Source organism: Eremomyces bilateralis, assembly GCF_010015585.1.
Source record: "Eremomyces bilateralis CBS 781.70 unplaced genomic scaffold P152scaffold_29, whole genome shotgun sequence".
NCBI classification, from domain to species: Eukaryota; Fungi; Ascomycota; class Dothideomycetes; order Eremomycetales; family Eremomycetaceae; genus Eremomyces; species Eremomyces bilateralis.
In genome coordinates, this window is record NW_022985095.1 from 34730 (window position 1) to 61805 (window position 27076).

The 27076-nt window shown below is 52.3% G+C and overlaps 8 protein-coding genes across 8 annotated transcripts; 2 read left to right on the forward strand and 6 right to left on the reverse strand.

The window, feature by feature from the left end:
* Positions 1 to 931: 931 nt before the first annotated feature.
* P152DRAFT_176002 (uncharacterized protein) lies at positions 932 to 2557 on the reverse strand. The gene has a single exon (XM_033674140.1). It carries the CDS (start codon positions 2447 to 2449, stop codon positions 1178 to 1180), a length of 1272 nt encoding a protein of 423 aa, XP_033530543.1. The 5' UTR covers positions 2450 to 2557; the 3' UTR covers positions 932 to 1177.
* Positions 2558 to 2930: 373 nt separating this feature from the next.
* On the forward strand, positions 2931 to 5516 carry P152DRAFT_461963 (uncharacterized protein). Its single transcript, XM_033680241.1, has 4 exons — positions 2931 to 3446; positions 3524 to 3553; positions 3787 to 4094; positions 4181 to 5516. The coding sequence occupies exons 1-4, from the start codon at positions 3144 to 3146 to the stop codon at positions 5457 to 5459; spliced, it is 1920 nt and encodes a 639-aa protein (XP_033530544.1). The 5' UTR covers positions 2931 to 3143; the 3' UTR covers positions 5460 to 5516.
* A 422-nt stretch (positions 5517 to 5938) lies between these two features.
* Positions 5939 to 6781, reverse strand: P152DRAFT_476854 (putative cutinase 3; the record flags this gene model as incomplete). Its single annotated transcript, XM_033681543.1, has 3 exons — positions 5939 to 6097; positions 6156 to 6276; positions 6348 to 6781. The coding sequence occupies 3 exons, from the start codon at positions 6779 to 6781 to the stop codon at positions 5939 to 5941; spliced, it is 714 nt and encodes a 237-aa protein (XP_033530545.1).
* A 1303-nt stretch (positions 6782 to 8084) lies between these two features.
* P152DRAFT_461966 (bifunctional fatty acid transporter and acyl-CoA synthetase) lies at positions 8085 to 10534 on the reverse strand. The gene is made up of 3 exons (XM_033680242.1): positions 10404 to 10534; positions 8681 to 10010; positions 8085 to 8625 (listed from the first exon to the last, which is right to left on the reverse strand). Exons 1-3 carry the CDS (start codon positions 10489 to 10491, stop codon positions 8454 to 8456), a joined length of 1590 nt encoding a protein of 529 aa, XP_033530546.1. The 5' UTR covers positions 10492 to 10534; the 3' UTR covers positions 8085 to 8453.
* A 1078-nt stretch (positions 10535 to 11612) lies between these two features.
* On the reverse strand, positions 11613 to 15047 carry P152DRAFT_442765 (Piwi-domain-containing protein). Its single transcript, XM_033677756.1, has 2 exons — positions 14649 to 15047; positions 11613 to 14579 (listed from the first exon to the last, which is right to left on the reverse strand). Exons 1-2 carry the CDS (start codon positions 15008 to 15010, stop codon positions 12029 to 12031), a joined length of 2913 nt encoding a protein of 970 aa, XP_033530547.1. The 5' UTR covers positions 15011 to 15047; the 3' UTR covers positions 11613 to 12028.
* A 3888-nt stretch (positions 15048 to 18935) lies between these two features.
* Positions 18936 to 21488, reverse strand: P152DRAFT_176284 (uncharacterized protein). The gene is made up of 2 exons (XM_033674141.1): positions 20976 to 21488; positions 18936 to 20926 (listed from the first exon to the last, which is right to left on the reverse strand). The coding sequence occupies exons 1-2, from the start codon at positions 21378 to 21380 to the stop codon at positions 19088 to 19090; spliced, it is 2244 nt and encodes a 747-aa protein (XP_033530548.1). The 5' UTR covers positions 21381 to 21488; the 3' UTR covers positions 18936 to 19087.
* Positions 21489 to 22812: 1324 nt separating this feature from the next.
* P152DRAFT_461970 (UNC-50 family protein) lies at positions 22813 to 24483 on the forward strand. Its single transcript, XM_033680243.1, has 4 exons — positions 22813 to 23305; positions 23414 to 23716; positions 23768 to 23933; positions 23987 to 24483. Exons 1-4 carry the CDS (start codon positions 23099 to 23101, stop codon positions 24133 to 24135), a joined length of 825 nt encoding a protein of 274 aa, XP_033530549.1. The 5' UTR covers positions 22813 to 23098; the 3' UTR covers positions 24136 to 24483.
* P152DRAFT_404322 (initiation factor 2) lies at positions 24330 to 26422 on the reverse strand (the record flags this gene model as incomplete). Its single annotated transcript, XM_033676755.1, has 2 exons — positions 24330 to 24481; positions 24568 to 26422. The coding sequence occupies 2 exons, from the start codon at positions 26420 to 26422 to the stop codon at positions 24330 to 24332; spliced, it is 2007 nt and encodes a 668-aa protein (XP_033530550.1).
* Between the last annotated feature and the right edge of the window lie 654 nt (positions 26423 to 27076).

Below are 27076 nucleotides of genomic sequence, written 5' to 3' on the forward strand. Positions count from 1 at the left end.
CAGCTGAAACATGAATGACGTAATTACAGGATGCAGGACTTGCTGATACTGGGCGGGGATATTTGATATTCCTACATACAAGTAGTTAGAGAGTGTTCGCTGGTTTTATATAAGTTCCAGCGTGAAGGCGGTGAGTTTAAACCATTGCAACCAAAGGTCCAGTTGGTAGTGAAGTCATGCAGCATGTCATAGACGCATTTGTGGGTTAGCACAAGTCCGACCATCAAGGTCCCCGTCTACGGCCAATCGCGCATGGCAAGAGACGATCGAGCGGATAACGGACACCGGAATCACCAATGAGGATCAACGACATGATGGAATTCAAGACGGGTTTCCAGGGATATCTTCAAACTCAGGAACCTTTTTTTGGAGAAGATGCCACTGTAAAATGTTATCTCGCATCGCCAGGTCCCTGGACTATCCAAGCACCCTCCTCTTCAAACTACCCATCTCACAAAGCACTCACGCACTCTACGACTTGATCTTCCCCACTCGAAGCCATCAGGTCTCGACCCTTAAGGAGAACGAACTTCGGCCGTTCCGCTCACTCCCACCCGGCCCGGACCCAGCGACCGTTTCTTATACTAATGCAAGACTTGGATATTGCATCAGGTATCATGTGGCATTCGTCGAGCTACACAATCCACTGCCTGGATACTTCGACCAGAAGTACTATACAAACTGACAATTTCAATTATCGTCCGCGGAAGTGCGTTAAATTCGCTAGGAGGAATGATCATGGACTCTGGGGCGTGTGCGAGCGCATTGGTTGGGATGGATGATGTTGCTGTGGTGGCTAGGAGTCTCTTGGTCCCAAATGCCGAACTCCCAGCAGTGTGGAATGGCGACTAGGTCTATAGAATCGCGTGCGGTGCTGAATGTGTAAGGATGATAAGTGTGATCGTCATACTGCATGGAGTAGAATATTCATCGGAGCTGGCATTGGTATATGGATATTTCGCGTGTATATGGCGGGAGTCGACCAGGTTCTATGATCCAGTGGCATGGTCCTTATGATTGGACTTAGCGATATTTGGCCCCTCTACAGCAATATGGTATGGTGGAAATGCCTTATCATCAGCCACCTCCTCCCTCCCCAGGCACTGGTCTAAACGTATTGAGACTTGAGGGTACTTAGACAATGAGTTCGATGTCAGCGCCTATGTTACTTATTTGTCTAGTTCTCCCCTTTGGCCTTGCCCGAGAACACATCATTCATAACTTCCTTCAGCTTACCCTCCGCCTCATCCGTGACCTGATAGTGTATAACGAGCCGTTCTCCCATGACCCGGAGTCCTTTCGACTCCGCGAGCTTGATGAACTCATCCGTGTCCACGCCTGTACCTTTCAGGCTCAGCCAGACCATATTGGTCTCGACTGGGAACTCATGCTTTCCCCCTAGGCTCTCCCAATAGTCCCCAAGCTTCTTCGCCCGTACATGCGCAGCCTGGAGCCCCCCCCCCAAGAACGTCTCCTCGACGGCCACTCGAGCGGGCGCAGCAATTATTCCTGTCTGCCTCATGCCGCCGCCGATGCTCTTCCGGACCCATCTTGCCCTCTTGACAAAGGCTTCCTGTCCAACGAGGATACTGCCGATCGGCGCACCTAAACCTTTACTGAAGCAGAGACTCACGGTGTCGAAGCACTCGCAGTACCCCTTGAGCTCGCCCGCACCAGCCACCACCGCTTCCCATAGCCTTGCACCGTCAAGATGCATGATTATGCCATGGCCTCTCACCCATTCACTGATCCGCCGACACTCTTCGAGTGGTAGGATAGTTCCGTTGAGGGTATTTTCGAGGCACACCATCTTAGTTGGGCATGCATGTACATCGTCACTGAGCACAACATGCTCTTTGACGTCTTCCAGCGTCAAATGTCTTCCATTACTCGGCTTCACCGTCGTAACCATTGCTCCACTCAAGCTCGCCGCGCCGCCGGCTTCATACCGGATGATGTGCGAGCGATCATCGACGATGATGGAATGCGGCGGAGCCTGTAAATGGGTCCGTATCGCAACCTGATTCCCCATGGTACCTGAAAGCACTAGGACTGCGGCCGGCTTACCCGCAAGGGACGCGACAAAGGATTCTAGGGAAGAAGTAGTTGGGTCTTCTTGGAAGACATCGTCGAAGAGGGAGCAGTTGCCGATAGCTGTGAGCATGGATGGTGTGGGCGTGGTGACAACGTCGGAACGCAGGTCTATAGCACTCGGACCGGGTGATGACCAGGCATTGTGGGATGCGGAGGTAGAGGGATTCTCCACGGGTGTTTCTGGAGCGGTCGATACGTTTGATTTGCTGTAAATGGACATCGTGCGGGTGTGATTGGATGCCCTTCGGGCGCTCGTGGGGCAATATGGTTGATTGAACCGAGTGATTTTGCTGGAAACTTGGACAGACTGGGTCTCACGAAATGTTCTTTGGAACACAAGTCGAGGAGAAAACATTGATGTTGGTTTCAATGGCAGATTTAATCTGACACGACTTGCACGAGACTCCGTTGGAGAAGTTTTATATGTACGTGTGCAGTCTTGGGAAGCTGGTTGGGACAGAACAGGAGTCCAAATTCACGGGAACTGTAGACAATAATCAAGCTTTCCCTGATAAGTGCCCCGCATCGGAAGATTGTCTATTCGCCTATTCCCTTTTACGATTAGCGGCCGATGTGTTCCAAAAGACCAAAACTGTGGATGGCGGAAAGCTTGACTTCGGGCCTCCGCGCTGTTACTGTGTTGGTTAGTTACAAGTTACAACGCGACGCGACAGCAGCGAGCACCCAGGAGACGACTCTAAGGCTTAAAGTCCCAAACGATTGAGCAACGTCCGAATGGGTGACGAATCTAATAAATATTTACCCCTGGAGACGCATCTGTCTATTGTCGTATCGAAATCTTGCGCAACCAGTTACGTGAACCTGGGCTTGTGGAGATAGCGCTAGAATCTCAGGGCCGAGTTTCCCGTCCCGTCCGCTAATATTAAATCGAACCAACGATTCCTTCTAACTCCCCCCTCGTGGAGTCTCGTTTTTTCGGATTGGATATCGTTACGCCTTCTTTCTCTTTATTGCCCACGAATTAACGATTATCATGGCGCAAACGCCAGAGGCCCTTACATTCCGCTGATATCAACCGAAGCAAGCCCATGACACCGAACCAGGCGTCGGCCAGGCTCGAGGCCGACAGATCGAATGGATTGGCGAACGCGACTACGACCAATCCTCAGGATGCTGTGTCAATAGCGGTACCACCCGAAGAAGATGCATCCTGCACATCGCAGAAAGCGATGTCTGCAGGAAAAGTGAGCACATCAACGGCCTCTGCGGCGCGACCGGTAGAAACAGATGGGCAGCGGGAACCTGCTGCAGAGGCAGAAAAGACGGAGGAGGGGAAACCGGAGAAGACAAGGAGCAAAGCGCGCATTGTCGTCATCCTAATCGCGTTATCGGTATGTGAATTTGTGATGAGTCCTGGGAAATGGGTTCGCTACGACGATCTTCAAGATAGTTCTAACTCGTGGTGCAGATGGCTGTTTTCCTTGCAGCGCTCGATATAGTAAGTCCAACCCTCCGTCCCCTCACTCCGCCTTCAGTGGTGGTCGAAACCGTTGGCCTATGATGGCCCATTCTGTCGACATTCATCTCTTGCCTGCGACACAAGAAAAAATACGAAGCAAGGAGTAAACACCTTGGGACGTTTCAAGGCCCAGAGATCAAACTCAAGGCCATCGATGTCGACCACCACGGAGGCCCCTCTTGATATTCATTGGGTATTGACATCTTCGGCAGACCATAATCACGACCGCCCTCCCGACAATATCATCGCATTTCGGATCCGCAGCCGGTTATACATGGATAGGTTCGGCGTATATGCTGGCCGCTGCCGCTTCGGTCCCAGTATGGGGCAAGTTCTCCGATATCTGGGGTCGTAAAATCATATTGCTACTCGCAAACCTTCTCTTCTTTATCGGATCACTCATTGCGGCGCTTTCCGTGAGTATTGGTATGCTGATCACTGCCCGTGGCATTCAAGGGGTGGGCGGAGGAGGCCTTCTCGTTTTGGTCAATATCGTCATCTCGGACCTATTCTCCCTTAGGTACGTCGGTGGCTGCCCAAAGCTAAACTTTTACCTACAATTGGCCAGAGGTCGGGATATGGAACTGACATTTATGATCTGTGCAGGTCTCGCGGCGCTTATTATGGCATCATTGGCGGCGTTTGGGCAATTGCATCAACGCTAGGCCCCATCTTGGGTGGTGTTTTCACGGAGAAAGTGAGCTGGCGGTGGTGCTTCTACATTAATTTACCACTTGATGGCGCTGCATTCCTGCTGCTGCTCATTTTCCTGGACGTCCACAACCCGCGAACCCCGCTCTGGGCGGGTTTAAAGGCCATCGATTGGATTGGCTGCGCTGGGGTCGTAGGCGGCGCCCTCATGCTCCTCCTTGGACTCGAGTTCGGCGGAGTTATATTCCCATGGAACAGTGCCAAGGTCATCTGCCTGATCGTCTTTGGCGTCTTCACACTAGCACTCTTCCTAGTGAACGAGTGGAAGTTCGCAACCTGGCCGATTGTCCCACTGAAGCTTTTCCGTCATCGGTCGAATTGCGCCGCAATGATGGTCTGCTTCATCCACGGATTCGTCTTCGTCTCATCCTCGTACTTCCTCCCCCTTTACCTGCAGGCGGCTCGGGGATCCTCCCCCATCATGTCAGGCGTCTATCTTCTACCCATGGTCCTCACAATATCCATTGGTAGTATGTTCTCCGGCGTCTTTATCAGGAAGACGGGCCTCTACCAGCCTCCTATTTGGATCGGTCTCGCATTTATGACGCTCGGCTTTGGACTGTTTACCGACATCGACGCCCACTCGAGCTGGGCTAAGATCATAGTTTATCAGTTAGTTGCTGGATTTGGCGTTGGACCGAACTTCCAGGCACCTCTCATTGCAATCCAATCCCTCGTCGAGCCGCGAAATATCGCTTCAGCCACTGCGACGTTCCAATTTGTTCGGAATCTGGCTACATCGATGTCTATTGTTGTTGGAGGCGTTCTTTATCAGAATGTCATGAACCAGTACGAAGGCAAACTTGTCTCCGCTGTCGGGCCGGAGAACGCAGTACGACTTGGTGGCGCAAACGCGGGAGCCAATATCGGAGTTGTATACTCTCTTCATCCCAACCAGCGCGTTGCCGCGCAGGAAATCATCGCCGACAGCATCTCGAAGCTTTGGATCATGTATGCGACTTTTTCTGGAGTCGGCTTGTTAGTTAGCTTATTGATCACTAAGCAAACTCTGGGAAAGGACCATCAAGAGATCAAGACAGGGCTGCAGAAGGATCAAGCTTCTGTTCATGAGCAGCCTGCTCAGGCCATCGATCCACAAAGCGCCCAGGGCGTGGCGAGATCGGGTGGAGAGACGGAGACGAGGCCTGAAGCAGACAAGGAGGTCAAAGTGTAATTGTATAACTTAGATCCATTGCTGTAGTATAGCGCAGTTATAAATATTCCCTATTCCAACTCCAGTGGAATGATAGTGCTAAAAATTCTTAAGTAGACAAAGCCTACAGTACGGGGGCCCTGAAACGCTGTGACTGGGGCACCAGTTTCTGCTCTCCATGGCATCAGATGAAAAGCCGCACTGGTGCCTTGCTGCATGGATCTACGATTCAGAGTTTGTCCACTCTCAAGTCATCCTGACCGCCGATTAAGGTAATTATTGCGTTTTAATGTCTGAGTCTACTTTTGCACGTCACAATACGCTTTTGATCTATTGTGGTGGCTTGATGTCGGCTTAGCGACAGAGGGCTTATGTGTTTCATACTTTCATTTGTGCTCCAGACAATAAACAGCTGTCGTGCATCATACTCATCACACATGAACATCGTCTCATGCAATGAATCGTTCTTCAAGGAAACCATCAACTTACGCCTAGATTTCTTAACGTGTAGCTCGGACCTTCCCAGCGAGGAAGGAAACTCCACGGGTCACACTGCCGTCAGTAGTGTACAAGAGATGGCCAGCTGTAACCACCAGACCTATGCCGCAGACACCATCGTCAAGCCGGCAGATGATGAGGACATCATTCCTCGGATAGTTCTGACAAAGGGTTAGCAAGAGCACGGAATCAGTCCCACGAAAAGGTGGTAGTACTCACATCGATCGCTCCGCCCTCTTCAAAATTGCGGGTGTCGCCATACAGAACTCCGCCAACTGTCTTCGCCTTGATGGCGCTGGAGAGACGGGACACCGCACCGTGCATGACAGCGGCACCTTGACTGTTGAACATGTCAACGTCAGCTATTCGTACTTACAGACGAGCCTGTCGGCGAATATGGTTTAGACATACCTGTAGCCTCCAAAGACAAGGGTTGCGTCAGGGCATCGTCTGCTTGCAGTTTCGAACAAGCTCACGGCGTTGTTGATCGCGGCCGACGAGGTGCCCGCCGGTAGAAGGTTGTCCCCGACACTCGCCCTGTACTGGGGGCCAACGCCTTGACACCCAACGCTCCCCAGACCAAGGGTGATTTTCAGGCCCGAGCATGTGACAGGGCCAACTGTGAGGCCCATATTCCCGGGCTCGGTGGACCCTCGAGCGAAGATGAAGAAGACGTCTCGACAGGCGCCACTGACTACGTCGTTGGAAGACGAACCTTGACGCTTCTCCTTCATGGTTGGCATATGCTCCGCGAAGCTCGCTTCCAAGGCGACGAGCTCTGGCGATTGAACCGGAGTTGCGGAAGACAATGCAGCGACCGCTGCAACAATGGTAAGGAGCCTCATGTTGATCTCTTGTCTTAGGGAGTTCTTGTAAAGGATTGATTCACTAGCCAGTAGAGACTCGAGTTCTTATAACCAAAGTCCTTTCAGCACGATGGAACTCCCACTCTTTATACTGAGCTTAGAACTCTTGGTCGGTCAGTCCTAGCTATTGGCCGTCGAGTTGACCTCGATTCCATAGACAACATCGTCCCCAAGCCCCCAAGTCACGGAGCCACACAAGATCTGCTAAGCGCGGAACCATTGATATTTACAGGCATCCTGTCCAGGGTACAAGAAGTTCGGCCGCCGGTCATTTCGGAACGCTCGATTTTATATTAAATTTATATTACACGGCGACGAACTGGCCATGCTTCGGGGGTGCCTTTAAAATATATGCAGAACTGGGTGTAGGACCAACATGAACTGCTACCTGCCTTTCGCGCTCTTCCCCCGCATTAGAACTTTTCCATTGTGTTGGGATTGGTTTTGCTAACCGGATACAGATTGGAATATCTTGGCCATTGTCAAGTCCCTCGGACTTCGGTGTCGACTGGGAGCGCTTGAGGACGGATATGTTTCCTTGCTGGTGATGAAGCTGGGGCCTGCAAGCAACACGTACATGCGTCATCCACACCTCGTCCACACTTCGTTCCCGTCGTACAAAAGACGGTAGCGCCACCCGATCGAGAAACTCCGGACCACTGATCCGATACCTGTATGATGTGCATATCACTAAGGCAAGGATACCTGCTTCGGTCTCATGATACATCGCATAAATGGCGTTCGGCGCTCTGGGCGGTGATACTCAGGACGACTGGTAAATAGGACTTTCGTAGGCTAGGGCGTTATAGTTCCCTTTCGATAATAGACTCTTGCCTTATAGGTTACTAGCTGCCCTTCATAGAACCAGACCGGAGAGATGTACCCTGGAGAGATTTTGTAGGCGGGGTATACCGTATAAACCTCTGCCCGTCATGCTGCCCGACTCTCCCTACATTAAAAGTCTCCTAATATTCTTTAGGTGGAATCCAACTAGTGGGGTTTTCCATCCGAGTTACCTCCACGTGGTTCAGAACACCCAGAAGTCGGATAACGGTGAGATACTAGTGAAGCCAACCCACCCTTTGGGCCAACAGCTGTGCCTCTGATATAATTGAGTGTGGGAAAGGATTGTCTGACGTCGAATACACAAATTGGACTGATGCTACTGCAGTTGATGAACATTTCGGCCCCCCAGATGACCGAGAAGCCTTGTCTGAATCTTTGTAGAATGAGGGGCATAGCAGAAGCGTGGCGTCAAATCGAAGGATCACAATGTCTCGCGACACGTTCTTGAATGACCGGTAGATTATCAACCTCTGCGTCACCGGGCAGCGGCATGGCCTCGACGGCCGCTTGATTCTACTGTGCAAAGATCGATGCTTTTTTGTTGGAATGACTTAACATCTATAAAATCTATACCTGGGACATCTGAAATTTCGCTATCTACCATTACAAGTGTTCTTTCTATGTACGAGCCATCGCAGGACCATCCAAATATACATCTCCGCCGTATTACAAACGATCACGAGATTACGCCAAGTGTGGCAGTGTGGATTTCTGGGTTTCGATAATCCACTGCTGTTCAGTGTGCTTGGGATCAGGGTAAAGGCTGTCCAAAATCGGTAACGCCCTCGGAACGATGAACCGAAGTTCAAAGCTTTGCCAAGCCATTCTGTATCTTCATCCATGCTGCTCCATCTAATACTCGATACGTATCTCCGTCCAGCCAGTATCGCGAACTGGCTTGGCTCGGCTCGGCTGGGTCCCACTGTTCCTTTTTCCATATCTGCTTGTCATGCTTGAAGGACGCCCCAACATCAAGTCTAACAACCACCATGATTAGTCTCGCCATAGTTCAGTCAGATATAGTCAACGTACCGATCAACCATAGCTAGAAGCCGAGGCACTGCATACTGAGGGACTCCACGATGCTTGAAAACACCTGGGAGCTTGCCGACAAATGCGACTTCTGCGTCTTTCGACAACTGCGTCAACGCCACTGCAGCCGTGCCCATCTGCCCGTCATAGCCATCCATCTTCCTACCCACGACAATCGCCTCCAAGACTTCGGGCATATCCGATATGTACCCCGCAATCTCCCCAGCGCTGACGTTCTCCCCCTTCCACCGGAAGGTGTCCCCAACACGGTCGTAAAACCGTATCCATCCCCATCGATCTTGGATGACAAGGTCTCCGGATCTTTGAAACATATCTCCGTCGGCAAAAACATTCCGTAATATCTTCGCATCGGTTGCGTCCTGGTTGTGTAGATAGTCGGTATATGTCGCTAGGCTCCTGATCCGTCCAATCGCTTCTCCAGGTTCATTTGGAGACGCCGGAACGCAAAATCCGGTCCGCCGATCCCTGTAAGGCTGCTGAGAAGCTTCATCGAATTTGATAATGAAGCAATCGTCCTCCAGCCACCTCCGCACCAAGCCTTTGTAGCCTACATATCCTGCGCCGAATTTATTATGTAAATGCCGATTGTCGTACTTCGCCAGGCCCTCGGTTGATCGGTAGAATTCACGGATTTCCGGGATCCCAAACCGCTTCTTGAAATTCATCCAGACGTCCTTCTGCAGCCCATTTCCCATCGCCACAATGCAGCCATGTCCCCGATCATGCGGGGAGGGGGGCTGGGCTAACAGGTAACGGCACAACTCTCCAACATACAGCATCCTTGTTGCTCGGCTCCGCCGGATCTCCTCAAAGTGTCGTGTTGCTGAGAATTTCCGTCCAAGACACAGAGCCCCCGAGGTCCCCACGCTATAACAGAGACCTGTAAATAACGATGTGCCGTGAAAGAGGGGCATGGAGGTATATGTCCGAACGGGAAAGTAATATTTCGGCTTGTCGGTATCAGGAGTCGTCGGAGTCGAGACAATACACATATGCATGTTCTTGACACTGCAGGCTTTGGGCATTCCAGTTGTCCCTGAGGTATATACCAGTGCTGCTATATCGATGGGCCGCCTCTTAGCCTTAGCTACTTCGCGGCCATGGTGCGGGTCTGATGGGGTGATCGATATGACTTGCCCATCTGGCTTTTCAGATCGAGGAAAACTGCCAAAATCGACGACCACGAGCCCTTGACCGGGGCATTCAGAAGCTGCGGTTGCTGGAAGAGTAAGAGCGGACTGCACTGTATCGGGGCTGCAGATGATGTACTTTGAGCCAGCGAGGTTTGTACAATATTGGAGGGGGTCCCCTATCACGCCAAATTGTCAGCTCCTCATCTTCCTTCATGCTGACTGCTGCTTCACAATGACGGCGTGTGCATTCATCGCAAAGGCGCCGTAACTGCTCAAGCATGATTTAGGGCAAATGTCTCGAAGCTTCAAGGAAGAACGCTTTCACAGCCGAGGGCCTTCGAATGACAATCAACACCCTGTGTTCCCATGACAGTTGAGTACATCCTTCATGAAGCCTAAGTTCCTCGAAACAGCTAAAGATATAGATCACTAGAAAACACCTGGATGTTGGAGAAGTACTCCAAGACTGCGAATCATGGCAGATATCTTCACCGTTGCATAATGGAACTCGGATACAGGATAGGGTTCCTAACACCTTTAAACATTATCAAAAGAAAGGGAACACATACCTTTCAAGTTCGAGTTGATCAATGCGGGAGCCGCCCCCAACTTTGCCAATGCATAAATGACGAACACCATCTCAGGCGAATTGGTCATGTACACGGCCACCAGATTCCCATCATCGACGCCCAAATCGCTCAACGACGCCGCAATCCGATCGACATCTGCTCTGCGTCAGCCCATTGTATATTATGCCCATCCAATAGTGTCCGACCGACCATCCTTCATCGCCCGATAACTCCAGCTCTTCCCTTCGAACCATAATGCATCCGCATCCTCGTCCGCCAATCCCAGCATGCCATAGAGCGTGACATAGTCCCCCAACTGCTCCACCCGAGATTGTAGTCGTTGGCCGAAGAGGCGCTCGTCGCGATATTGAAGGAGGTCGTAGTGGATCCCCAGCGTGGAATCCACGAGGGCCGCGCCTGTCGCTGCGGCGGCTGCGGAAAGAAGGTGACGGTTAGCGTTGCGCATCTTGGCTTCGCGGGATGAGGTCCGAGGATGCTCACTGCGGTTCAAAAATCATCGGCGCGGGAATGGGCTTTATGGATGGATGGCCGAACGCAAAGCCACCCGAAGGTTAAAATGCCGTTCTGTACAGCCGTCGCTAATTGCCGATTTGCAGCCTCGCGGGGCAGGGCCCGCCATGGGGTGTGGAATACGGCATGGATTGTTGTCGCGTAAATGGGAGTTGATTGCACTTTCGCGCTTGGGTCCGCGCATGATACATATTGCGGGTTTGATGGAGCCTGGGTTAAAGTAGTGTACTCCATACTGGAAAAAGTGGAAATGAATGGATCTGGGGAAGACCTTGCCGATGAACGAAGTTCCCCGGACGTGAGAAACGGCATCTTTGAACTCGCGCTAATTTACTGACCCTCATCAATGATCAGGGCCTCCTTTTATCCTTTATCTCACTTCAGCCTGGCGAGAGGCGGGCCGATGAGTGGTGACGGCTATGAATTATCAAACCATTGATATTGATCGGTCCGACCTTCGTTCGTCAAGTGTGAAATCTGAGTGCCCGTAGTTAGAGCTTCCGCACCACAGGCGACTTGGGAGGTTGGATGCGCTGGATCGCCTGGATGGGCTGGGTGCGCTGGAAAATGGGCGGATCTATCACGAACACGACGGCAGGAGTGCACAAGCCGGATTTTTAATACCTCGTGGATTGATGATGCTACCTATGAGCTGAGGATTTTGTTGGCGCTGGGGGAAATTGGGGGTCGTCGTTCTCTGTCGTCTGCCATGAATGGCCGAGTCAGCAAATGCCGCTCGCCATGGTAGTCCTTCTCTCTGTCGTCTGCCATAAATGGCCGAGATAGCAACTGCTGATCGCCATGGTTGCCCTTCTCGATCCTCCACCACCATCGACCTCTCCGAGTGTGGCTTTTTTTGGTGTTTTGATTTCTCTGAGGGCCCGTTCCCTGAACCCAAGCACTGATGAACTATGCCATTTTTGAATTGCGGCACGGGTGAGACGTGTCGGACACATCCTAGAAACCCTGATCGCGGAAAGGAAAGAAAAGAAACGGAAACGGAAACGAGAAGTAGGGAATTCGAACTATGCATCGTTGGATGGACCTGGCGGCTCGATGCACACCTGTCGTCCATGAAGTCTTGAGATCAAGACTTACATGTACCAAGAGGTGAAAGGGTACCAACTGTGGTACTTGTGTTGGATCTTCATCAAGTCAGATGCCTCGTCACCTTTGACCAAGCCAGTCGGATTGTTGGGATCCTGCTTCTCGAAGTCGGAAGGGGACTTCGACGGCTCGTCTATATATCCCTTCTTGCTCTCGGGAGACTTGCTCTTGGACCGCTTTGATGCGGACTCGGACACCTTATCCTTTGGCGGACCCCCAGGAGGTCCCTTATGTGCATTTTTCTTGCCCGATGACACGAAGGGCTTGTTCATATGGGCCTCTCCACGCTTCGCAGCCAAGTGTGCATAGTACACAGCAGGGAACAAAGAGACGGGAGTTGTTGCTCGAGCGTACTGGAAGCTGTGCTCAAAGATGAGCTGCTGCAGTTCGGGGCCGGTGAAATTGTTCTCATTGTAAATACAATGATAGTGGATCGGACGGCAGGTTCCTTTGATCGCAGAGTGGGGGTTCATGTACCAGTCGAACTCGAAGGGATGAGTGACTCCGGTCTCTACAAGAACGCCGGGAACGGGATTGCCATTTTTATCGCGGGCAGCTTGGCTCTTCGGATTGAAACGCACATGGTGGCGTTTGCTGGCAATTAGGACCGTGATCGGGATTTTATATTTAGGGTTCAATTCCCTAAAGAGCCGCTTGATTTCATTGACCTCGATGTCAAGAACCTGGTTGTATTGTTGTTCGGAAACACCGTCGCGGACGTAAAGAAGCCGTCGTGGCGTCTGGCCTTTGTTCAGGTCGATCCAATGGGCGACGGGCTCCTTGAACATCTTAACCCAATTGGATGGCCGGATAATCTCCTCCCGATGGCCGTTGGAGTTCACCCACCCCATATAGTTGCAGCACTGGGGGTCTTTGGACACAGTGATGGAGGCCATAGAATGTTCCTCAGAACCAGGAGGCCCGTGGCTCACATCTGCGCCAATGATCATGAGTGAATCTTGGGAGTGGCGCGGACGATACATGTTGAGCTGGGATTTCTTGGTCAGGAACCCATTCTCCTTGAGCGCGCGGGAATTGATTCCCCCAAGCTTCGAATTGACCTTCAGGAGAACGTTGCTGATGTATTGATCCTGGCATTTCATCACGCCTGCGCTCTGCAGGACCTGGGAGGCAAGCCCGAAGCGGCAATCGCAATTGCGTTTTATGATCTTGTAAAGATCGGCGGTCCGGTCCTGGACAATGAAAAAGATAAGCTTCGGGAGAACTCCCAGCTTCTTCCCGCTCTCATTCCAGGCATGTAGGATGTTGTTTCCACCGGCACCCGGAGCTCCGCGGATAAGAGCTGGGATTGTGGCTGGCAAATTCAAGCCGTGGGCTTTGGCAATAGCCGACATTCTCGAAAAAAAGGCTTGGTAGGGGGCTGGATGTGGGTTCTTCGGGTCACTATCTGGACCAAAGACCATGACACCGTACGGGATCTGTCCTGGGTATGGCTTCAGGAACTTCTTCCCATCGATCCTCCACCGGCCTTGCCCAGCAGAGCTACCAAGTATCTTGCCATTTCCGAAGTGGACGTCAGGCGCCTCGAGAAGTCGACCCTTAGTGACTGTGGGCTGGTCCGAAATATGAAGCCCGTATTGGCGGAGATGCGAGTCATTTTGCCAATCTAGGGACTTGATGCCTTCGCGGATGGAACCGAACCGCTGGTTCGGTAGAGTAGCTGCGAACCTCATCATTGAACCTACCTGCGCCTCATCAAGCTTGTACAGGTAACGCTGATTTGGTTCAACTTTGGCAAACTCCAAGGCGATGAACTGGCCCCGGGTTGTCTCGATCAAAGGCAATTCGCGGACATGAGCGTTGTAAGCCTTTCGGTAATACTGTTTTACAGTCATCGAAGTGCCGTCCTTCAATTCGAAGGTTTTCAAATCCGGCGTTGACGCGATAAATCGCTTGACGATATAACGGCGCGTACAGTTCGAGCGCATGTCGGTGGTGATCGTCAGCTTGTTCAGCCGTTTGGTCGCCTTGTAGAAGCGGCTCTCGGGCCACTTCTCACGGTTTCGAACGAAATCATCGATGAGCCAGTCGACATTCTTAGCTCCGAGCATCGATCCAAGCAAAGGAATGACCTCCGACGCTTCGAAAAAGCAGGTATTCGCCACGTCGACATTGACAGCAAGATGTGCGCGGAGGTCTGCAGTCAATACTGGCCGGATCGATGCATAGACGCCCTTCACAGCCTCGACTCCCTTTCCCAATGAGATCCGACCGGTGAGCGGCACCTTAGACTCCGAAGCAGGACGCCAGTAAGGAGGGAAAAAGTTCCGCTTGGCCGAAATCATGCGACGGGACGGACCCTCACGCATCAGATGGTCAAGGAACGTCAGAGACTCGAGCACCTTGATGTCCCAGTCTGCCTGCTTGCCGAGCCAGGCATGAAGATTGGTGAAGTCAACTTTCTTGGCCAAGGCAATGCGAACATGCTTGACTTCACGTCCAGCCCGATCCGGCTGGTTCTTCGCTATCGCAGGATCTACAGCGATCGTCGCCACTCCTGAGAGCTTCTTGGTGGACCTGAAGGTGGTTAGCGAAAAATATTACTAAAAAAAGATATTCCAGAATATCAAAGTTGCAGAATCTTACCAGGCAAGCTTGTTCCCATCCCAGATCCAGTCGTCGAAACCACCTTGCGAGCGCACTTGCTTGACCTCACTGGAATCCCACAATGTCTTCATGAAGCCCCGTTTCTCAGCTCCGTCGCCGATCTCAATGTCGTATTGATAGACATCCTTGGTGGGGATTTTGTCGAGAGCATAGGAGTTCAGCTCGATGTCAACTGGCTTCCCGTTCATATTGAAGCCATGAGGACGTTTGGGGATTTCACCCAGAGAGGACTGTGACCCAGCGTAAGTACTAAGTATAAGATGTCCAGCCTTCCACGCATTTGGCTCAAGAATATTGAGCCCCCGAAGACGCATGTCGCAACCAAACTTGTCCAGCTCCATGCTGGAGTAGACATCTGGGGGGTCTGCTGCGCGAGGGTATAGGGGGAGGGATGCCATTTTGGGAGTTGGGCTCTTGGACTTTGGGGGGGAACGAGACTGCCCTCCATTCTTGGAGTTCCCCGAGCCCGCCATGGCCGTCTGAGTGGAGTTGTGCAATAGCAATGGGTAATGAATGATTGAGGAAATAGATAAGAGAAGAGAAAAGGAGCGAAAGAAGAGAAGTCCTGAAGAAAGAATTGAGGGCTCTGCAGAAAAGAAGGAAGAAGAAAGTTGGAAGCACGAGGGACAGAGAGCAGGTTTTAAAGGAACAGGTAGTATGGATCTTTATTGATGACAGAGATCAATGATGGCGAGCAAACGGGAGAACGCCGACATTCGTTTGTCGAACTCCACCTGGATATGCAACATAGGCCGCTAGCCGCAACTCTACATACATAGGGGTAATGCCAATTGGCGGCACGCGAAACACCGGGAAAGGAGGTGATGGAAATGTGATCATAACTTACAACTTCAGGGCGGAAAATTTGGTAGGCGCGTGCACCCAACTCAACATTCCGAAGATGATTCGGCATAATGAACGTGGGTTCTGGTGCAATAATACGCTCGGGGGACAATCGCGAGCGAGGCTGGGAACGGTCCCGGTTACCATCCAAGCCGGGAATTGAGCGACCGTACGACGAGGACGGCACGCTTATGCTTTCATATGAGTCCTTTGCAATGGTGCTGGTCGGCTTCACGGTAGCTGACGATCCTGAAGGGCGACCCTTCCTGTTGTCTCCATTGCCGCGTGGCCCACCCATGATGGGCAATGAGCTCTTGAAAATGTGACTAAGTTAGGGTCAGTAATGGTACAAGGCAGAGATAACAATTGGGGAGGTTCAGTGCAATGTGAAAACACGGCTCATTGGAGAAATCTACGCATAACGGACAGCCAGTAGTGCCGTAGCCTTGACAAGTCGAGCAGTAGACTAAAATCAGTGACAAACCAAAGCGATGAGTGGCTTCGCTTCAATGACGAGCAAGCACACTCTTTGCTAAAGTTAAGGAAACAAACAATGCCCTAACTCCAAGAGGATGCTGCTGATGACAGGTCAAGACAAGGAAACATTTCAGTGTTGGGATATAGATGTGACAGGAAGGTGAGATCAGATACCCCCCAAAATGAAGGCGAAGGTGGTGGTGACAAGTGAGGAGATGCTTGGACGACTAGATCACTTGAGACTAGACTGTATGAGTTGGTTTGGGAGATGGAGAAAGCGATGGCAGCAGCTAAATGAGAAAATGAAAAAAGGGAAGGAATGAAGACTGAGTCTGATAGACTTGAAGCCGATAAGAGGTAACTGATGGTTAGGGAATGGGAGAGACGGTGACGTTGATAGAGATGTAAAAGATGTTGACTCACCAGGAAGCTGATCAGGGTGAAGTCAAAGCCAATGCTGTGGCGAATATTAGTGGTTTCCTAGGGCGGTGAGTAGAAAGGATAGGTTTACCGACTGGTATCTTGGAGTAGTCGATGATAGGAAGGAGTGGGAGGGTCGATGATGGGAGAATGAGAGACGAAAAAGGGAGATGTGGAAGATGAGGGATGGAGGAAGAGGGAAAGGAAGGTGGGAAATATGTGGAGGGAGGAAGACCAAAATAAACAGTGCTGTGGTTGTGTGAGGTAGAGATAGCCGAGTGGGCAACAAAGGACACGTGAGGTTGGGTCCCAGTGGTAGGTGAAGGTCAGGTTGATAACGGATGGCTTGAAGGAAGGAGTGAGGGAATGTTTACATACCAGTACTGTACCACGGCGGATCAGATCTGAGTCTGGGGCAGCTGAGATTGAAACAAGGCGTCACTATCTGGTATGGGTTGGTAGACGTGAGACCTGGGTGGAGTGATCAGTGAGTCGATGAAGTTCAAAGCGAGATCCGTCGAGAAGAGAGGGAGGGTAGTTGGGTTGGTAGGGGAAAGAAGGTTGAGATGAGAGGGATGAAGGTTAGAGGGATGAAGGTTAGAGGGATGAAGGTTAGAGGGTTAAGGTGAGAAGTATGGAAGTGAGAAGAATGAGAGTTGATAGGGTTGAGGATAGAAGAAGAAGTTGGTGGTGGATGGAGGGGAGAAGATACAGCAGAAGAACTGTGTCAGCAGATATACGTTTGGCCGTATGACCGGGGACACAAATGTAGGCAACGATGATGGAAAAGGAAAGAGAACCGAGTGGAGAGAGAACCACTCGTAGCTAGTAATCTAGATGACTTACGACTCCAGGCTGCGATGATACTGTGCTTATTCCTAATCAGATCGTATGGTGCACGTGTCGCCACAGGATGGATGGTGTACGGGGCCTTCACTCCATGTTCGTTGCGATGAAGTGTATGGACGGTATGTGTCGTGGTAGGGAGAACAGAAGTAGGTGATGGTAACCTCTATAGTGGGGGGACTGATATCCTGGAAGGGCAGGCAGGTCCTGTAGTGGTTGTCAAGGGCGCCGAGCGCCGAGACTCCATGTCGATATCTTCCTGAAGATTCTAAGGTGGAAGGGGCGACCACGGGGCGAGTCTCTCTATTAGACATGGACTGGTAGAGCACATCTTCATCCCCGCCGTTCTATGCGGCTGCTCTAGTGCCATGTGACTTCTAGTTCAACTCATGTCCATGTCTCGACCGCTGAATGGCACCACACGCAGACGCAGCAGAAATCCCGTTCTCCCTCATCCTATCATGCTCTTGCTAGGTGACATAGGGTATCCACTTATGTTGGTCAAGGCAGCGATGAGGTATGTGGGCCCCTACTGGTAGTTGAAGCTGGTCTGAGTCTGCTAACTGATCCGGAGAAAAGAGCTAGGAAACGCACACAACTTCTCGAGACTTGGATGACTAGAAAATCAGACGAAATTGATACTGCACAACATGAGAACCAAACTTGATGAGACGGAAACAATACAACATAATGACCAAACGATTGGATTCAGATATATTGAGGACACTGGTAGAAAAGAGACAAAGGATGATGCACACGCATACCGGCCCGTCGATGGGTTCCGTTCTAGAATGTGCGAGGCCACAGAAGGCACAAGGGACATTACATACGGAAGCAAGGATGAAGAGCCATTGAGGAAAACAAAGAAGGAGCAGCTGGAAAGGTGGAAGGAATGAGTTGACTGGAGATGCTCGGATTGGAAGGGTTTAGCCGAAGACGGGCCGGCCCGTTTCTCCGCACTCCTGGTATTTGGAACAAGGGTCGGACAGACCACGAAGATGAAGCGCAATAATAGCCGGGAGGCTACGAGCATCGAGAAGAACGACGGTCCCGGGGGAAATACACGGAACAATTTCGATATGGGCGGCACAAAAGTCAGGGAAAGTTGGGATGCGTCGTTGAGGAATCGGTGAACTTCATTGGGCGGAAATGAGCCGACGACGTTGAAAGCTAACGGGGATCACTCTCGCGTATCAGCCACTCCTATTCCGTACATATCATATGCTGGATACCAAGCGGGACCTTTACGGCGGAACAATTTGTACACATTCAGAAACCTAGACATATGCAGAGACAGCAAGGGGTACCGATGCAGCATGGAATCCAGACGGTATTAGTTCAAGGAAACAACAACGATCACCAACTCCTAGCAGGCACACTTGGCGAGGACGAGAGTTCTTCGAGGAGTAGGGCCCTACGAGGACCAGAGCACCACGAGGATTGTATCATTGTAAATGTTCTTGCATTTTTGGTGTCTATTTACGGAAAGCCTAAAGGACTCCAGCCATATGAAGTGCGCTCCTGTTAAAAGTCTTTCCATTTTTGCGATGAAGTAGCACAGCTCCCAACATCTGTGAAAGCGCGGAGATGGATTCCAGCGACGGCGAGATCGCAGCTCCGTTGCTGCTGCGTGATACCGACAGCGAGGGGTCGGGAAAGGATACCTTATGGACTTCGCAGTGACCTGTCCAGACCCATTCCGGCATAACCCCGAACGGCCAACCCCAATGCAATGGATCAAGATTCCAACCTTTCGGGCACCATGTATCCGAACTGCAACGACCCGAGAGAAACCCCCTTCCGTGAAAGCATCGTCCACATACCCCGCCTCCCTACCATCGCTTCCCTCCCGACGTATTCGCTCGACCCAAGTCCACACCCCGCAACAAGTCCACCACCCGCTCCGCATTGAACCGCGCCGACCCCTGGTACTTCTCCGCGTTCGGCAGGATCCCCAACAGGAACATCACCATGTTCGGCAGCGGCTCCACCCCGCCGCGCTGGATCCCGATCCCTGGCGTGCCTGCCCCGCCGCCACCACCACCGCCGAGCCGTCGTTGCGCGTCGAGCCGTCGCCCTGCCGCGCCTTTCAGCGGGGACTCGCTGCGGTCCGTACGCGCCAGTTTGCGGGACCCGATGCCGAGGGAGTCGTTGTCGGATTCGTCGGCGGGGAGGGGCCGCTTGGGGGAGTTGGTAGAGCTGTTGGAAGCGACGAACGCGGCGGCGAGAGCGGAGGGGGATTGGCCTGGTTGAGCTAGTTGCATCGGAAGCGGGCGAGGAGAGCTGATTTGGGGGGTTGGGGCGCGATAGCCGCCGGTCTGGGCGGGCTCGTGGATTTGCGGGGGGAGGGCCATTTTGGGTCGCATCTGGGCGGCCGGGGAGGTGACGAGGCGGACGGCGGTGGGGTCGAAGGATTGGAAGATGTATCGCTGGGTGAATCGGGTGAGGCGAGGGTCTTCGGGGAAGAGATCCGCCATCCGCTGCTCGAGCTTGACGATCTGGCTGAGTTCGCCGTACTGGCATTCATATTCGTGCAAGAACTGGAACAAGACTTTGGCCCTGGGGACGTTCTCGGGTTTCTTCGAAAGTTTGGAGACCGCCGTTTCGAACACCGCTCGAGCATTGGTGACGTCGTTCGTGTTGATGAGGTGCTTCATGTATGCGAGGGCGAATTGTTCGTCTTCGGGGAAAAGCTTGAATCCGGCGTCGAAGATTCGTTTGGAAGCCGGATCTTTGTAGCAGTGGTACTCCATAAGAGCACTGGCAACGAAGACGTCGCTCGTCATGCGACCTCTACCACGTGCCTCTCGCAAATAACCCCGGAGGCCACCGACCCATTCCTTCTTGACTAGGCTGCCTTTGTGTGTGACGTCAACCATCTTGCCTTTGCCTTGCACTCTCCTCATGGCTCGCATTAAAGCAATCCATGAGAACGAAATGGTCCTGGATATCATCTTGATTTGCGCAGCATGGCCCTTCTTGATGGCACCGAGTTGTGCGTCAAGGGCGGCCTTTCGAAGCGCCTCCTCTCTCGCTCCTGCATCCTCTTCATCGTCGCTCTCTGGAGCTTCCCTCTTCTGCTGCTCTTCGAAGTTTTCTTTGGCGATGCCTGCCGCACGCGCTTCCCGGGCCTTGACTTTGTCAACGAGACCATAGAGTGTGTCCAAGAGCTTGTCGTAAGGCTGCTTGATTGCATCGGCCCTCTTCTGGATATCATCGTCACCGTCGGCGTGTGGTGTAGTCATCTCAAGGTGGTCAGCCTTCCTGAATGCCAAGAGACAGCTTTCCGGATTCGCATCGGTGCCATCATCTAGAAGCTTCTCCCCGTCTTCCTTCATGCCGTTCCGGAAGCAGAACTCGATGGCATCGTACCACATTGGAGGCCAGAACCACAAAGCCATGAGGGCCTGTCGATAGGCGTACAAGATCCTCCGATTGTATGCAGCGAGATCTTCATCTTTGAGAACCAGTGGATCTTCTTTCTCCCACTCCACCCATTTCTGCCAAAGGTGGACCTGTTCCATGTATTCCACATCCCCGTCAAAGCCCAGCGCAGGGGGAAGGCGCGGCAAAGTTGTCCTTCGCAATCCGTTCGTGACATTTTGTAGTGCGATGTTTGCACTTCTTGCCGTGATGTAGGTCGGGGAGCGTTCCTGGAGGAGTTTACGACCCTGACGATGTAAGCGTAATTCCACAAGTCTTGGTTATGAATTGACCTACGGTTGTCCTGTTCAAGCCAGTCTCGAAAGCGTCATATTCCTTCCACAGCGGAATGACGGCGTCAGTGGGTACCGACGTGGCTCTCTGATACGCCTTTCGCAAGAGATCCATTTTCTGCTGATCTTGCCATCCGCCGCCACCGAGATTGCCGGGTCCTGATCGAAGGAATTGAATATATTCCCGCCAAATCTCACCCGAATCCTTGTCCGTCCCGACCTCTTGCAAGACGCGCTCGAAAGCTTCAGAAACCGTTCGTCGAGCAGTTCCACTGAGATCGGTTGTGAGATTGTTGAATCGTCGCACGAAGTCCAGGTAGACTTTCCACAACTGAACATTCCTGACCTTTGCCAAGGAAGTCCCAAGAATCTGCGTGACTCGCGGGATTTCGTTGTTTTCCAGTTCCATATTGGCGTAAGCGACCCATTGCTCCGCCTGGGGACAGTTAGCTGGTGCGCTTCAAGGAAAAGGAGCGACTCACAGCTTGAGGGAAGATGGTGAAGAATCGGTCGTAGACTTTGCGCGCTTCATCGAGCTTGTTGCGCTTCTGATGCAATTGAATGAGACTCAACCAGGCATCCAGATCGCCGCGAGGATCCTCCGCGATCCGGTCCTCGAGCATTCCTACATGATCACTTGGAAGCCGGGCGTTGGAAGCATTGAGGGTAGCAGCAGGGTCCGCGGGAGATTGCAACGCGTTGACTGTAGCATTAGGAGCTTGGTTTGCAGGCTGCGGAGAACGGCTTTGGTCAGGGACAGCGGAGCCAAGAGGCTTGTCAACGGGATGCGGAGTAGCAGACTGAGAAGGAACAGCAGGAGTAGCAGCCGCAGAACGAGCTTGGTCTTGAGGAGCAGCTTGTTGTAGTGATACATAGTTTGCTGAGAACGCGTTGCTTGGCGATTGAGTGATGGTGGAAGACATTGCAGGAGCCTGAGCGGCATTCAACATCCCATTTCCATTTGCATTCCCATGCGCCAAATGTACCCCTTGTTCCTCCTCCTCCTCATCGTCCTCGTCCTCGTCATCATCAACAACGAACCCAGCTCTTGTCTTCGGCTGCTTTGGCGGGCTGGGCTCGTCGGGTGTCTCGTTGAGGTCATCGCGGAGGGTGGGGTTGGTGTAGGTTGAGGGATCGTATTCCGGATCGGGTTTCGGGTCATCGGTGGCAGGAAATTCATCTTCAGGTTCGTAGTCTTCTTCGTCCTCTTCGCTAGCGGCAGGTTGATATGCTGGATCGTATTCTTCGTCGGCGCCAAGCGCAGCGAGAAAGGCTTCCTCTCCGCTCATCGTGACCGGCAGTCGCGATCAATCGATAGCCGTAGAGGGTGAGGGTCGAACCCGATTTCCAAATGCGATTAGGAGGGTTCAAATGTATGCTCGAGCAACGGTTTGAAGGGAAGCTATGGATGAGTGGAGAAAGCGTTCTTTCTGTTGCTTGTGTGAGAAAGTGAGAAGAACGCAATTCGCTAGCTGTTAGAGTGATGGAATTCGAACTAGGAGAAGAGTCGGCACGCGTGGAAGGGAGCGATGAATGAAAATTCCACGACTAATCCCAATCTCTTGCAAGTCGCACTGTTGAGAAGTGAATACGAATACAATTTAACCAAAGAAAGTGTGACAATGGGTATGACGGGTCCTAGATCGTGATGAATGGACGATAGACGGGACAGGCGGGCACAGTTGACAATAATACGCCAGGAATACGATGATGATGATGTTCTTTCATTGATGTCAATGAAACTGGTCCGTGCCTAGAGTGGTGAGAGTGAATGAGTAATTAACTAACTAGTTAGGATTAATTAAGTGAGTGACTGGTGACGCTTCGCTTTATGCTGTTATGGACTACCGTAGCAGTTCATTACGTCCACTGATCCGTCACTTTTCAATAATTAGTTCTCTTGAATAGCCAATATCAACGCGTATGGTACTCAAAAGCTCAATGAGTAATTGAATGACTTGAAAAGTCCACCCACCTTCCTCTAGTCCAGTGTTGCCTTCCGCGCCTTCATCCACCGCAACTGCCATTCGCCGCTCCTCCAACCCCAGCGAACATCCGGACAACAACACCCCGTTGGAGTGATACGGAGAGATCCCCAGCTCTCCCGCTGTCCATCAGTCTATACCGATGAATCCGCACATCTCCCTTCCTCGACAGCATGGTGGCCCTGCCAACTTCGGCGGCACCCCGCCGACTCGCGGCGAGACCATCCGTATGCCACGCTTCTTCAAGCGGCTCTTCAAGTTCCCCCAGATGGACTTCGAAATGGCGATCTGGGAGATGACTAGCCTCATAATCGCCCCCAAGAAGGTCTTCCGGTCAATATACTATCATGTATGCCCGTCCGCGTCCCCGGTGTCAGAGCTTCCGCTAACCTTGGCCAGAAACGTACGTTGTATCCTCGATATTCCCACTACGCCAGCTCTGACGGATTGCAAAGAGACGAAGAATACGTGGCATAGACCGGACCCGTCATTTACCTACCTTCTATCCGCCTTCTTATTACTGACTTCCCTTGCCTGGGGATTGGCATATGCGGACGGCTTTGGAGGAACCGTGAAGATCACCTTGGTGTTCATCTTCATCCACTTCATTGGCCTCTCCCTCCTGGCGTCAACAATAGCATACTTCCTTGTGGGACGTTTATTAGGGCCCGGAGTACCCGGTTTACCGGGCAGAAGGCGACAAGGTCTCTTTGCGCAACCTGGGGAATCGGATCCTCTGGAGTTCGGATACTGCTTCGACGTACGTCATGGTTTCTCTCCATGGGCACCACAGATACTGACATACCGTAAGGTCTCAATCCGCGCGTTCTTCCCGGTTTGGGTCTTTCTCTACGTCATCCAGTTCCTCTTGATGCCGGTCATCGCGCGAGACTACTGGGTGTCCCTGTTCTTCGGCAACACGCTGTACCTGCTTGCATTTGGCTACTACACAATCGTCATGTTCCTTGGCTACAACGGTATATTGTATCCTTCTGGAGCCTATGTTACAGGTTGCTAATCGCAAGTACAGCGCTTCCCTTCCTCCACCACACGGAATTGCTCCTTTCGCCGATCGTCGTCTTGGCGATACTCTGGTTTGCCAGCCTATTTGGATTCAGCTTGCCCAGACACCTTGCCCCAATATTGTGGGCAGGTGCAAAACTGCGGAAACATGTGTAAAGTACAGTGGCAAGAAGTGGAGATATACAGGCTTCATCAAGCCTTCTATTCATGCGGTCTCTTTCTCCCATGCGCCTCTGATGCCGTGAACCTCGAAGTAGCAGACCCAACGCGGTAACGCCGTGGTTGGTACGGAAACAACCTCTTCGCGAACGAGCTCGCGAGTAGAACTCAGGTAAGAATCCTCATCCAACTTACAAATACCTCTTCTCAAGGGACTCGTCATAGCATTGAATTTGGTCGCCAACTTTGAAGTCCTCCCAGTTGTCAAATCCAATACCGCACTCGGTACCCTTGCGCATTTCCGTGGTGTCCTTCTTGACGTTTTTTAATGAAGAAAGCGAGCCTGTGAGAAGGTTAGCCAGGAACTTGAGCGACGGGGATAATTACGGGAAGGCAATGGGCTGTTGTTCCGAAGCTGTGTCGACATACCTTGGTAGATGACGTCCTTATTCCGCAGAACTTTGACTTTGCTGTTTCGGGTCATGACGCCGTTCTTGACCTTGCATCCCGCAATGAAGAGCTGCTTGTTGCGCTTCATGTTGATGGGGAAGATCTGCGCGATTTCCGCCTCGCCCGTGACCTTCTGTACCACAAGCGGAGGAAGGAACTCGCTCAGCTTCGCCCGGATATCTTCGGTTACCCTGTAGATAATATTCTGGTCGAAAATATCGACACCGAGCCTCTTCGCTTCCACCATGAATTTCGGGTCGACCCGCGTATTGAACGAGATGATGTGACCGTGGGCGACGGCCGCGAAGTCCAGGTCCGTCTCGGTGACGGGGCCGACAGCCGACCGAACGATGATAGGGCGGACTTCTGCGTTTCCAATGCCAGATATGACGTTCACGACCGCTTCGACCGATCCCGAAACATCGGCTTTGACGATGAAAGGAATCGTCTTCGGCCCTGTAAGCGCGGTGTTCTCCCCCATTTTTTCCGCATCCTCGCTTGCTCTATCTTGATCTTTTGCTTTTCCATCTGCCGTCTCCTTCTCCCGCTTCCGTCGCTCCTGTACAAGCTTGCGCGCCTCATTGATCGCTTCCATGTCCTTCGCCATCCGTTGTCGATCGGCTTTCGCCTGACGGAAGTCGACCACCCGGGCGGCGTGCTGCTCGTCTTCGGCCTGCAAAACTTCATCGCCGGCCTCGGGTTGCGCTCTCCATCCGTCGATTTCGGCCGGCATGCCGGGACCGACCGACTTCATGGGTTTTCCAGCTTCGTTCATCAGGCGCCGGACGCGTGCCCATGTTTTGCCCGCGACGATGATATCGCCAGGTCTTAAGGTGCCTCGTCGAACGAGAACCGTCGCCATCAATCCGTCCCGCTTCTTGCTTGATTCGAGGACCCACCCTTCAGCTTTTCCATCCGGGTCGGCTCGGTTGTCCAACATTTCTGAGAGTGTCACGGTGGCTTCTTCGAGCTCGTCCATTCCTTGACCGGTCTTTCCGCTCACAAGGATGGCTTGAGTGTCACCTCCGAAATCTTCGATCTCGATTCCATTGACTGCTAGGTCCTGTTTGACCCGCCGAGGGTTTGCATCTTCCTTGTCAACTTTGTTGATGGCGACAATGATTGGGACTTTTGCGGCGTGGGCATGCTTGATTGCCTCGAGAGTCTGGGGCATAATGCTGTCATCTGCAGCAACAACCAGAATAACGATATCGGTAACATTCGCACCACGCTCACGCATGGTCAAAAAGGCCGCATGGCCCGGAGTATCCAGGAAAGTGATGGTCTTTCCTGAGGAGGAGAGCGGCACGCTGAAAGCACCAATGTGCTGGGTGATCCCGCCATGTTCGTTTGCGGCAATCGATGATTTGCGCAAGTAATCTAAGAGAGTAGTCTTTCCATGATCGACATGTCCCATGATGGTTACGACAGGGGGTCGTTGAGGCCAACTGCTTTTGTCTTCTGGATTAGGAGCAGGGAACAAGTCTTTCTCATCCTCATCCTTAGTTTGCTGAGGGTTAAAGCCATACTCTTGAGCAACCAAACCCGCATCTTCTCCTGTGAGTACTTGATCGTGATTGACATCTTCAAACCCAAGCTCGAGCATCTTGTTGACAAACTTGTCTAGTGGAACCCCAAGAGCCTGGGCGAGGTTGGAAACCGAAATGAATTCGGGGAGAATGATTTCCGCCCTTTTTTTCTTGGCTGCCTCAGCCCTTCTAAGGTCTTTCATCGTCCGGCGAAGGGCTCGGTCGACGTGGGCTTCAGAATAGGAGACATCCCCATGCCCTCGACCCTTGGCGACCACCGGTCGGCGTCGTGGTTTCTCTTCCATTCCGGAGTGACGCTGTCGCTCCGAAGACCAACGCGAAGGGCTCGGTTGTGGATTGTAGAAGTCATCAGTAGACGCTACACGTGGTGCAGGTTTTGGGACGACAGGGTTTGGGAACCCTGCCTTTAAGTTTGTGTCTGGCTGTGAGCGCAGCGGAAGATGCGAGTCAAATGTGGGCGAATAAGATGCAGTGGCAGGCTGTCTTCTTGTTTCAGTATCTGGTCCACTGGGCCCTTCGTGTCGGGCCATTGGTGTTTTGCGGAGGCAATTCATAGACCAGTGCTCCTTGCTCCCACATATTCTGCATCCTTGCTGGCCCAGCTGAACGTAATTGCCGCCCCGTGTCTCCTGCCGGCGTTTCTCCCGACCCTGAAGATATGCCTCCATCTTCGGGTCCCGCTCTTGCACGGCTGGGGCCACTATCTTGTGGCTTGCTCCTAACGGTTCTCCTCGGGATCCTCCCAGTAAATTCCATGACGCTGCGTCTGGGGGTGGTTGTGGGGGTGTCGTGGCCTGTGGCGTGTCGTGCGGATGAAGTCGGAATTGCAGCGGCCTCGATTCGAGTTGGGCTTCTCTCGTGCGGGGCGTAAGGTTATGCTGCCAGTTAAGCGGTCGTTTATTTTGGGTTGGAGTACGAAACCCAGGGGTAGAACCACT